General features: G+C 36.6%; 1 protein-coding gene across 1 annotated transcript in view; it reads right to left on the reverse strand.

The window, feature by feature from the left end:
• The window catches only part of LOC124368655 (thioredoxin-like protein 1), a 50302-nt gene that overhangs the window by 21890 nt on the left and 15921 nt on the right, over positions 1 to 12491 (reverse strand). Inside the window, exon 2 of the mRNA XM_046825903.1 lies at positions 9562 to 9718. Coding sequence (XP_046681859.1) covers positions 9562 to 9718 — 157 coding nt within the window. The remainder of the gene's footprint in view (positions 1 to 9561; positions 9719 to 12491) is intronic.

Below are 12491 nucleotides of genomic sequence, written 5' to 3' on the forward strand. Positions count from 1 at the left end.
TTGAACCACTAACATAATTATTTAATATGATGTTAGATTAGGGGTTATATCCAAAAGCTCTTAAGGTAACAAAAGTAACTCCAGTTTATAAAAAAGGTAATAAGTTAAATCCATCCAGCTACAGACCTATATCCTTAGTTTCTATTTTCAGTAAGATTTTTGAATCGTGTATCAAACAGCAGCTTAATGCTTTCTTTACTCAAAATGACATATTATGTGATGAGCAGTTTGGATTTATGTCAGGCAGAAACACCTTCAAGGCTGTAGAGAGTATAGTTGATAGTATTTTGATGAATTTTGAAAAGCAATGTATGTCTTCTGCAGTGTTGATAGACTTGAGTAAAGCATTTGATTGTATATGTCATGATTTGCTCATTAAAAAACTGTTTACCTATGGTATTAGGGACAATGAACTACAATTATTTAAATCCTATTTAACTAATAGAAAACAAATGGTTGTTCATGACAAAGATAAGTCTGATTTTAGAGTTATTGAAGTTGGAGTACCACAAGGTTATGTTCTGGGGCCTTTTTTTATTTTTGATTGCTGTAAATGATTTTCCTGCCAATGTTCCTTGTACATCAGTGTTATATGCAGATGATACAACTCTCCTGAATTATAGTAGAAGCTTAGATGAACTGATAAGAGAGGAGGACCTGGCTTTGAGAAAGGCTCTGGAATGGTTTGAAGCCAACTTATTACTTGTTAACGATAAAAAAAAACGGAAAAAATAATATTTTCTTTAAACTATACAATTTATAAAGATGTTAAACCTGTTAAGTTATTAGGAATACATCTGGATAGTAGACTGGATTGGGACCATGATATTGAACAATTATGTGAGAAATTGTCAAGAGTTGTCTATGTATTACATAAATTAAGAAAATGTATTACCTTAGTCGTGCTAGTTTTAACTTATTATGCTTTTTTCACTCACATTTAAGATATGGTATAACACTGTGGGGCAATAGTAGTGGTGTAAAAAAAGCTTTTAAATGGCAGAAAAGGCATTGAGAGCTATTAAGAATGTACCTTAAAGAGAAACATGTGTACCAATTTTTAAGGAACTAAAAATAGTGACAATTTCAAATTGTATGTTTATTGTTGTTTAGTTAATGTTAAAGAATCATTATGTAATTTTTTAACTAGAAAAGAAATTAATAGTTATTTTACCAGAAAAAACCATATTCTAGATTTACCTTCTGTCAAACTTGAAAAAAGTAAACGCAGCCACATATACATGAAAATTAAGCTATTTAACAAATTACCAGAAACAGCTTGGTCTGTACCTATAAAAAGATTTAAAATAGTAGTGGAAAGCTGGTTAAAAGAGAATGTATTTTATTCTGTTGATAGTTTTTTAGCCTGTGATACTAGCACTATACATTTTTAACAACATGAATATATTGTTTTTAATTCTATTTATTTCTGTTTGTGTAATCAGTGTATGTATGTGTTATTGTTATCATAGTTTTAGTATAGATTATTTATACAAGGTATGGCTATTAAATAACGGGACTGACGCTGCAGTGGAACAAGTGCGCATGCGCCAACCAACAATGACCAACAGCTGTGTAGTTTAAGACTTCCTCTTCAGAATGCAGTTAGTCTCGTTTCTGTAAACAACATCGTTGTGTCATAACCTTCATTTATGTAAGTGTTGTTATTTTGTTTTGCCGGAAAAATGGTTAGCGTAATAATAGAGCAACGAATTGTTATTAAATTTCACGTTAAACTTGGAAAAACCGCAGTGAATGTTTATCACGGACTCGTGTTTTTGAATGGTTTAAGCGTTTTCAAGATGGTCGACAAGACGTGGAAGATGATTCGCGGCCAGGTCGTCCTTCAACATCAAAAACGGAAGACAATGTCGAAAAAGTTGCTAATTTGATTCGGTCTGACCGACGATTAAGCATTCGTGCAGTTGCTGAATCTGTAGGCATTGATAAAGAATGTGTACGGCAAATTTTACATGACAATTTGAACATGCGAAAAGTGTGTGCAAAAATGGTACCAAAAATTCTTAAGATTGATCAACAAGCAGCTCGTAAAAATGTTTGTACTGACACTTTGAATGCCATTGAAAATGACCCAAATTTATTGGAAAGAGTAATAACATGTGATGAATCGTGGTTTTTTACTTATGATCCGGAAACGAAGCGCCAATCCATGCATTGGAAGACCTCAACTTCACCGAGAGCCAAAAAAGCAAGAATGAGCAAGTCAAAATTTAAAGCAATGATGATTGTTTTTTTCAACATTTGTGGGATTGTGTACCTTCACTGGGTTCCTGAAGGTCAAACAATTAATCAACATTACTATTTTGAGGTACTTAATAAACTACGTGAAAGAGTAAGAAAAAAACGACCCAAAATGTGGAAGGACAAATCATGGATTTTGCACCACGACAATGCGCCAGCTCATTCCGCGTTATCTGTCAAGCGGTTCCTGACCATGTACAGCATCCCAGTGTTAGAACATCCACCTTACTCGCCAGACGTAGCACCATGCGACTTTTATCTTTTCCCTAAGGTGAAATCTGCATTGTTAGGTACGAGATTTGAATCCGTAGAAGCTGTTCAAGAAAAAGCGGCAAGAATCCTGAAAGAGTTGACAGAAGATGACTTTCAGCATTGTTTCCAACAATGGAAAATTCGCATGGAGCGTTGCAGGGATAGAGAAGGGGTGTATATTGAGGGATAATAAGTAATTATGTTTAAAATGAAAATACATTTTTTTACAATATTAGTCCCGTTATTTAATAGCCATACCTCGTATATTTATTTAATTATTATAACTACACTGTTACCTGTTATCACGTTATAGGTAACTAACTACAAAGTATTTGAAACTGTCCTATAGGCAGAGATTTGTATTTATATTAAGAAAATGTTAAATTGTAAATCTGAAAATTGCACAATGTGTTTAAAGACAATAAAAATTCTTGATTCTTGGCAATGAATAACAGAGTAACACTAGGTTGGGTACCGGGTCATGAAGGCATTCATGGAAATGATAAAGCAGACATCCTCACCAAAAAGGGAGTGGAATTCACAATGGTGGGGTCAGAACCAGGTTGCGGGATAGCCTTCTTGAACATTAAAGCTCTGGTCAAAGATTGGGAAAAGAGGATAAGACACAATTTGTCGTTTTTTTCTTACTCTTTCACGTAGTTTATTAAGTACCTCAAAATAGTAATGTTGATTAATTGTTTGACCTTCAGGAACCCAGTGAAGGTACACAATCCCACGAATGTAAAAAAAAAATCATCATTGCTTTATATTTTGACTTGCTCATTTTGAAGTAGAGCCTCAGGATTAAGACTATCCAAATTGTTTATGTCTCCTTACGTTAAAGGGTGGACAGCTCTCTTAGATCAGAATAAGGAGGATATCAGACTAATATTAGGAATTTTGACAGGACATGGTCCCCTAAGGAAGCATCTTATGAAGGTAGGCCTTAGCCAGACTGACGAATGTAGACTCTGTGGAGAAGAGGAGGAATCAGTAGAGCACATTTGGTTACATTGTCCTGCCATCTTAGAAACTCGGAAAAGATACCTGGGAGCATATCTCCTCAGCCCTAAGGATATCAGAGAACAGGAGCCCTCAAATCTGATTGGTTTCTGCAAAAGCCTCGGACTTTGAGGACACAACAATTAAAGTAAGAGAGGCACAAAGGTCCTTTTAGGACTAAGCGTGGGGACAAACCGTCCTTTTCCCTCAGAAAAAAAATGTTGGGTCAGCACCAGACATACGGTCAATTCTTGTCTGAAATTAAATCATTAAACGTTTGTGTCTTAAAAAATACTTCATCATTCTTATGTTACAGCCAGTTTTCTCATGTACAATAAGATTAAAAAAAGTACAAAACAATAATGATACACAACATTTATTTAATGGCAGGTGATATACTAAAATCAGTTGTGTCCATTGTTTTATCAAAAATTCATTAAATTGTAAAAAGCATGGCTTAATAGAAACTTGTATAAATCTTATTAATACGAGGTCTTTCCAAAAAGTATCCAACCGCCTACCAGTAGGCGGCCACGGCGTAACCGACCGGCTCGAACCGGTTATTGGAGGGAAGGGGCGAGCCTACTCCTTTCCATATTAGGCATTGAATACCATCCGGTCACTCAGTGAGTCAAAGCGCTCTGTTCCGTACAGTACTGCCGTGTGTGTGCGTCGCATTTCAATATGACTGAACGTGTTGAGCAGTGCATTTGCATTAAATTTTGCCAAAAACTTGGCCATTCAGCATCAAAGACGATTACTATGATACGGAAAGTTTATGGTGACGTGTCTATGGGCGATACACAAATAAAAGAGTGGTTTAGGCGGTTTAAAAATGGCCGCATATCAGTGGAGAGTGATGACCGATCTGGCAGACCTTCAACGACAGTAATATCAAACTGTCAAATATGGATAGTGTTGCCAGAGGTACGATAATTTCATTGATTTTATGCGCCGGCAAGATACACGATGGGTAGTTATTATCGTACCATGAAAGATTTTTGACAATTTTATACAAGTAACTAACCAAAAGTTAATTATAACATAATTTATTATACGAACATAACATACTTTACATTAAATGTGTTTGGTACGATTATTTTATATGAAAGTACGATAATTTATCGTTGTTGGTATGATAATCGGTTTTTAAAATCTGGCTATACTGAGTTTAAGCAGACGCGGAGTTATAGGAAACTGTCAAAAACGGAGTTTCCAGAGGATTTAAAAAAATTGTAGCTCCTTTGATTTTTGTTGCCGACGAATTTTTTCTTCAATATTGTTTTCAGGAAAAATTGTAGTTTTCAGGAAAAAAAAAAATGAACATACCTTTCCATGGTCACGTTAATGTAAATTGATACCCAGCAATTAATGAAAACCGTCGATTGACTGTCCAAGAGCTGGAAGAAGATTTAGGAATACAAAAATCGTCAGTTAGTAACATTTTACACAAAGATTTAAAAATGAACTGTGTTTCGGCAAAATTTATTCCTCAGCTGCTGACAGAAGACCAAAAGAACTGTCGATCTGGATTTGATAAAAAGTGACCCAGGACTATTTAAAAAAGTTATTACTGGTGATGAGTCATGGGTTTATGGCTACGACCCTGAAACAAAGGCTCAATCTTCACAGTGAAAAACTCACAAAGAGCAACGGCCGAAAAAAGCAAGACAAAGTCGAAGCAATGTCCAGACAATGCTGACAGTTTTTTTTGACCAGGACGGCGTTGTTCATCATGAATATGATCCAAGAGTCCAGACAGTGAATAAGGAGTATTATATTGAGGTCCTAAGGCGGCTACGAGATGCAGTGCGAATCTGTGGACAAGCCGTGACTGGATCCTGCACCACGACAACGCGCCAGCTCATTCCTCAAATCTTATTCAGCATTTTTAGGTCAAACACGACATCAACCAACTACGATACCCTCCCTACAGTCTTGACATAGCTCCTTGTAACTTCTGGCTATTTCTGAAATTAAAAATTCCTTTGAAAGGAAAAAGATTTGACGATGTTGAACAAATAAAACAAAATGCGACGGAGGACCTGTTAGCCATTCCGCAAAATGAATTTAAGGAGTGTTTCCAACCCAGCAGGGATCACTTCTGGCTGGTTTATACCTACCAGTTGAACCCACCACTGGGCACAGCAAAAACCGATGTGCCACTTCAATCTGGGCAACCTTATAGATGTCCAGTAGCGGCACATCACTAACCGCAAATGTTGAGATTCTGGGGTTCATGGGCAATTCGATAGGTCTAGTCTACTGTGGAAGATGACTGTTGGAGTTGGTGGGGTTTGTTCCCTTACCTCAGAGGCTCTTGTTAACCTCAACAAGGGTGTGCCACCCCCTGCCTACTTTGACTGGAGAGGCTGGTTCAGAGCTGGCCTCCCCTTCTTCCGGGATGACTTTGAGATGTAGTGCCCTAATTCTTCCTCATGGATCTCGATAGGAGGCGGCCCCTACTCCCTAACCTTACCCATCCTGAATATCCTATCACTCCGGAAGCAGCGCAAAGGTTCTTACAGGACTAAGTGCAATTTATAAGCTTCTTGTCCTAAGAGAACAAAAAAAAAAAGTGTTTCCGGAAGTGGGAGGAGCGTTGAAATAAGGTAGTGGCTGGTGGAGGGGAGTACTTCGATGGGGACCAAATTGCCGTTGCCGCTGAGTAACATCAGTTCATGCCAGACGTCAAGGTCGGATACTTTTTGGACACACCTTGTATATTTACAATAATTGAATTGTCTATTGTATTTGTGTGATTTTTATCATTGAACAATGGCAAATGTCCGGGAAAATCCTGTTTCCTACACAATCCTTCCGTTGTCCAAAACCAACCTTACACAATGAATTGTATAATTTCTAATGTTAACTTATTGTATAATCTGCAAGACATGATTAGAGGACTTTTATCACTTTTGCACAGCCAATATTGTGCCACACATCAATCAAATGGTTATATCTAGTTTAATAACGATGTAGTTACTAAATCAGAATAAACTTTACCATAAAGCAAACAGAAAAGTGATACAAATTTTAATATGATAAATTGTTTGAAAAAGCCTGCTGCTTTCATTTGATATTTAAATTTTATTGTAAAAGTATGATCCTGTGGAAATATCAACATTAAAGTAGTTATATTCACAAAATAAAACGTTGGCCTAAAGGATATGGGCCTTTAATTTGTAGTGTACTTTTACAACATAAATAAAGTTAATGTGCCAATCTGTTAGCATTCAACAGTGATATTTTGAAAGTTACAATTTATCGGCTGTTTTGTACAAATATCTTTTTCATAAATTATTATTATTTCATACTTCAGCTCTTCAGTATATTTTTCTTTGAAATTTCTCTCCATTTCTATCATAGCTTCTTTGATCAAAAAAATCGAAAACATATAATCCAAAGCGATTAGGGTCCTTGGTGCCTGTAAAAGACTCTTTTGATTTAAATGGAGACTAAAACCCAAAATGATTTATTGGATATACAAAGCCACAATAAAAACAATGGTCACATGTGCTGCTCTAGTGAGGTGGCCGAAAGCAGAAAAAAAGACAGCTGCCAAGAAGCTACAGTCTTCAAAGGTTAGCTTGTGTAAGTATCACTGAAGCAATGAGCTCCTGTCCAACTCTGGCACTTGAAGCGGTTCTGGGATACACTCCTCTGGAGCACCAGGTGAAGAGGACAGCTTATGAATAAAAAGTCTACTTCCTCAGAAGGACACATTGTAGTAACGCAGGAATTTCCTGTGGCTGAAATGATAACCTACATATCAAAGAATATGGTTAAGAAATACTTCTTTAAAAATCATATCTAGTCTCTATTGAAGATAGAGATAAATGGAGTAATAAAGAGGCCTACCCTATTAACTCTTCCCACGCGGCAAACGGATATATCCGTTAGGCATAATTTTGACCGTAACGTGGTAAACGGATATATCCTTCAAAGTCTATTTTGTGTTATTTAATAAACTGTAGTTGCCGTGGAATCCGCTAGAGTTCAAGGGAGTGTTGAATACTTGTTCCAAAAAGCAGATGTTACAGTTTGAACCTCATTGGCGCGTCGCAGTGGTGGGAGGGCGTGGCTTTGTCCCTCGTGGCATGATTTAGCCTCAGTCTGCGGCGAACCATTACGCGTGTTGCCATATTTCCTTATTTACTGTTCGTGTTCCTGTTGTATTTAGCATTATATTATCTTTTTATTTTGTTATTACTTTATTTGTTGTGTCGTTATAGGCCTATATTGTTCTATGCAATGGCAAATCCTGATGATTTTTTGTAAAATTTGTTAAAAAATATAGGGGTCTGATTATTTTGTGATACTGTATTATTTTTTATTCCTAATAGCCACCACTAACTAAAAAATAAATTAGAGTTGGTAAAATGTAAAAAAATTGTTTAAAGTTAATTACGCGTTATGCGTCAAAATTGAAAGATAAAATCCACGTGGGAAGGGTTAAAGATGTCCAGATGTATTATACAGATGGATCACGCCTTGACTCTAGTGCAGGGTTTGGTTTATATGGACCAGGAATAAATTTAGCAGTGCCCCTGGAAAAAACATTACACAGTCTTTTAACCAGCAGAAGTCATGTGCCCGAAGACTCAAATGAGGCCAAAAGGGTCAGAATACTAAATACTTTCCGACAGGCAGGCAGCATGAAAGGCACTTGACGCCTGCTCCTTCAACTCTGAAGCAGTATGGGAATGTAAGAATGTATTAGCGGAACTGGCAAAGAGGAATAGAGTTACACTTCGGCTGGGTGCTGGGCCATAAGGTCATTCAGGGGAACGGAAAAGCAATACCCTTTCCAAAATATGTACAGAAACCTTTATGGTAGGGCCAGAGACAGGCTGTGGAGTAACTTTCTCCTACATCAAAGCTCTAGTAAAAGATTGGGAAAATAGGATTATATCCTTAACCTGGAGAAGAGCCTCTGGACTAAGGCAATCTAAAATCTTTATCTCTCCTTATGCAAAAGTGTGGTCAGCTCTCTTAGAATTAAGTAAGGAGAATATACAACTGGTATTAGAGATGTTCTCAGTGTATGGCTCTTTTAGGAAATATCTGAGGAAGGTGGGTATACGCTAGACTGATGAATGCAGACTCTGCAGAGAAGCAGTAGAATTAGCGGAACATATGTGGCTAAATTGTTCTGCCATATGTAAAATTAAGAACAAATTCCTAGCGGCTTATCTTCTCCTAAGGATATCAGAGAACAGGAACCATCAAATCTGATAAGCTTCTGTAAAAGTTTTAGATTCTGAGGGCCTAAACATAAAGCAAAGGAGGCGCAAAGGTCCTTTTAGGACTATGTGCAGAGATTATTGTCTCTTTACCTGAAGACAAAAAATAACAAAACAAATAAATAAAACAGTGATGACAAAACAAAGACAAGGGGTGGACTGAGGAAGAGATCACCTTTGGAGAATTAGGGAGATAGGATAGTAATCTTGACAGTAATGAGACAAGGTACAGATCACCACCTGCATGGTTTAAAATGTAGAGAGAAGGGTACTTTTTCTATCAAGCATTACACGACTTGAGCAAAGCTTTATGAGCCTACTACAAGATGATACATTTCAATGCAAACATCTATTTTTAAGTGACAAAGTTGACATTAAAAAAATTTCCTGGATTATACAATGTATACAGGAGTTGTTAAATGTGAATTACAAACCGTGGATAAATGGTCAAAATTATGTGTGCTGTTCTGTAATTTGTAATAAAATAACACAGTTTATCACTTTGTTGCTCCAGCAGCCAATGTTGAAACATTGAGCTGTTTTGGTGAAAATTAATTTGACTGCGATGAATTTACAGGATACTTGAATGGAAAGGAAATAATAATAATTAAATATTTTGACTTACAAACACTTAACTGATCTTAAAAAGTTATTTTAGTGTTTTGGGCAAAAACTTGAAAGTTTAAAATTGTATTGACATTTCTCTTGACAGTTTATCAGCTGCAGACTGGTTAGACTGCAGTACTCTGTACTTTGACAGGTCTTATAGACTAGTGAATCAAAAGAATTAGATTCTTACCCTATTTCTAAAAAATATGAAGGTTGGCATGGATGAGACTCCCTGTGCAGCAGCAGTCTCTTGGCAAACATCCACATCAACTTTAAGGAACACAGCGTGATTGTACATCCTGGACAGCTGCTCGAAGACAGGAGCCATTCTCAAGCAAGGTCCACACCTACACAGAACATCACGGTCAAGTACCTTGTACAGTACAATCCTGCTTCTCCAAGCTTTCAAATAAATCAAGGACCAAGATACATCTTACAAAAATGAATAAATTGTGTCAAATCAGTTGGTAAATCGTCAGTTGCCACTTTTTTATTGATTGGCTCACTTTTACAACTCCTGCTTAAAGTGCCTTGTTTTAAAAATTTACCAGAGAATTGATGTTATACATCAACTTAAAAATTGTAATGAAACTCCGAGTTAGTAACCGAGCAGTTACAAATTTGAGTAACTCTGTTACACAGGTGACAAGACTTCGTTCACCTCGGGAGGTGGAGAGTAAGGCACAATAAACCTGGTTTTTCTATTAATAGAGTTTTTAGATATCTGAGTTGCTTATGGACCCATTTACTTCGGTTAAGCAGTATTCTACTGTACTAAGTACTCCCTAAATTTTTATTCCTAAGTAAATTCAGAAAATATGTCAGCACCAAGTAGTCAAAAGATATTAAACCTAGTATGAAGAGCTGTTAGTATCAAATGCTGAAATAAGATTGTAAGCTGAAACAGTTTTTTCAAGTTAAATGTGAAAATTCAAATTCAAAAACAATTTATTGTACAAGCAGTTAACCTTCTTAAACCATGTTCAAAATATCAATCGTGGTGTAATGAATAGGTTAAGAGTATTGTTTAGGTTTAAGGGGTTACTCCAGGAGGAAGTGAAACTTAAGATTGTCAAAGCTGTGGTTTTCCCAGTTATTGTTTATGCTCTTCCTGTATTTGGGAGAAGATTGACCCTTGAGGGTACGGTCCTGATTGATAGGTTACAGAACTCTGCTGTAAGATTTGTGTACGGCCTGAGAAAATTTGATCACGTTAGCCAGTATCGCCGTACAGCAAGGATCCTTCCGATAAAGTGCATTTTCAAACTTCAGGTGGCTTGCCTTGTTCACCAGGTGTTGCTGACGGGAAAGCCCTCTTACCTCAGGGGGATATTACAGACCCGGGCTGAGATTAGGGACTGTCACACTCGGCAGGACGCCATGCTGGAGGTTCCCAGGGTCAGGCTGGAGATGGGGAGGAATGGATTTAGATACTTTGGCCCCCAGTTATACAACAGCGTCCCTCACAGTCTAAAGGCTTATGGATATTGTTCATTTAAAAACAATCTCAGACTGGCTTTTGGAGGAGTGTTTCACCCCTAAATAGCTATTTAATGTAATGTATTATCGGTTTGATTAGTTTAATTTTTTATTTCTCAGATGATGATAGATAGATTTGTATGTACCTTGATTGTAAATGTATGACCTGAGTTATTTTGAAAAACAACAATGTAATGTTGAAAATCGCTTCAAATAAAGACGTTATTATTATTATTATTTATCCAAGAAACATAATTTCAATATTTTACAAATATGCATAGCTACAAAATATTTCCTCCACAAAGATTACACATCTGTGGGTGGAGGATGTTCTTTCATAACATGAATTGTTCATGGTTTTAAATATAAACTATAAAGCCTTGACCATTCTGTAACATAGTAAACTATAATCAGACTATAATACGGACTTGAAAATAAGTTGTAGTTCGTTAATGTATAAGAATATTTCAAACTTAAAAATACTGATCGAAAAAATGTCTGTTGAGGTAGAAAAATTAAGGTAGATAATAACTTCACCAAAACATCAAAAGCACAGGTGTTAGAATGTAACCATACGGGATTGGTTTTAACAACAACTATTGCAAGATAAAATAAAAATTAGAAGTAGACAATGATTAATCGTACGGCGGTTTGATTCATATGTCTGTAGTCTCAGGACCCATACGGAGGAGCCACTTGCCAACTATGCGCCTGAACACAATGGTATTGCCATTCTCCAGAAATTGTACTATATTTTGTGGAATGTTTCTGTAAATAAAGTAACCTATAAAAAAAGAGGTTTTTCGATAGTGAGGTTTATTTCAGATGTTTGAAAGCTAATATTTGTCCTATTCCTTGTTCCATTTTCATGGTGGGCTTGTAAAAATATTTCATTTTTATTAATTGTAATAGTTTTGATAAATAACTACCTCACGTTAAGTACACAAAATTCGTTAAAACGTATATTTGTACAGAACCTTTCAAAATTCATGGTCTTTAATCCCTCAACTATGTTAATAATAAAAAAATATGGTAATGTACCTTATCAAACAGTTCTAAAATACTGTAGATGTCCACTACATGTTTTAGAACAATCGTTCCACAACACCAGGTGGTTAAACAAGTTAAAAGTGCTCCATATGGGGTTGTCAAAGTGTTAAATACTTACACACAAGCAGTTAATTTAAGACTCAAAAAGTAATATTTTAAACAAGAAACTGCAATTTACTTTGCATTGTACAGTATTAAAAAAATATTCTTATCAGTATATCTTATCATCCGCTGATAAACCAAAGGACAATAATACACCAGGAAGAGGAGTGACAAAGTAGCTGCACACTCCAACCTGTCTACTGTCCGCCCGGTTGTGACCATGTGTTGTCACCACTTCCTTAGGTCCCCGCGGCTAAAGGCACTGCCATGCGTGGTCCCACAGAAGCATAATAAGAGTTAAGAGAGTACCCAGCAGGGATCACTTCTGGCTGGTTTATACCTACCAGTTGAACCCACCACTGGGCACAGCAAAAACTGATGTGCCACTTCAATCTGGGCAACCTTATGGATGTCCAGTAGCGGCACATCACTAACCGCAAATGTTGAGAGTTTCCAATTTCTCTGACTGCGTCCATTGAAACAGAACCA

This window comes from Homalodisca vitripennis, chromosome X (assembly GCF_021130785.1).
Source record: "Homalodisca vitripennis isolate AUS2020 chromosome X, UT_GWSS_2.1, whole genome shotgun sequence".
Lineage (NCBI taxonomy): Eukaryota > Metazoa > Arthropoda > Insecta > Hemiptera > Cicadellidae > Homalodisca > Homalodisca vitripennis.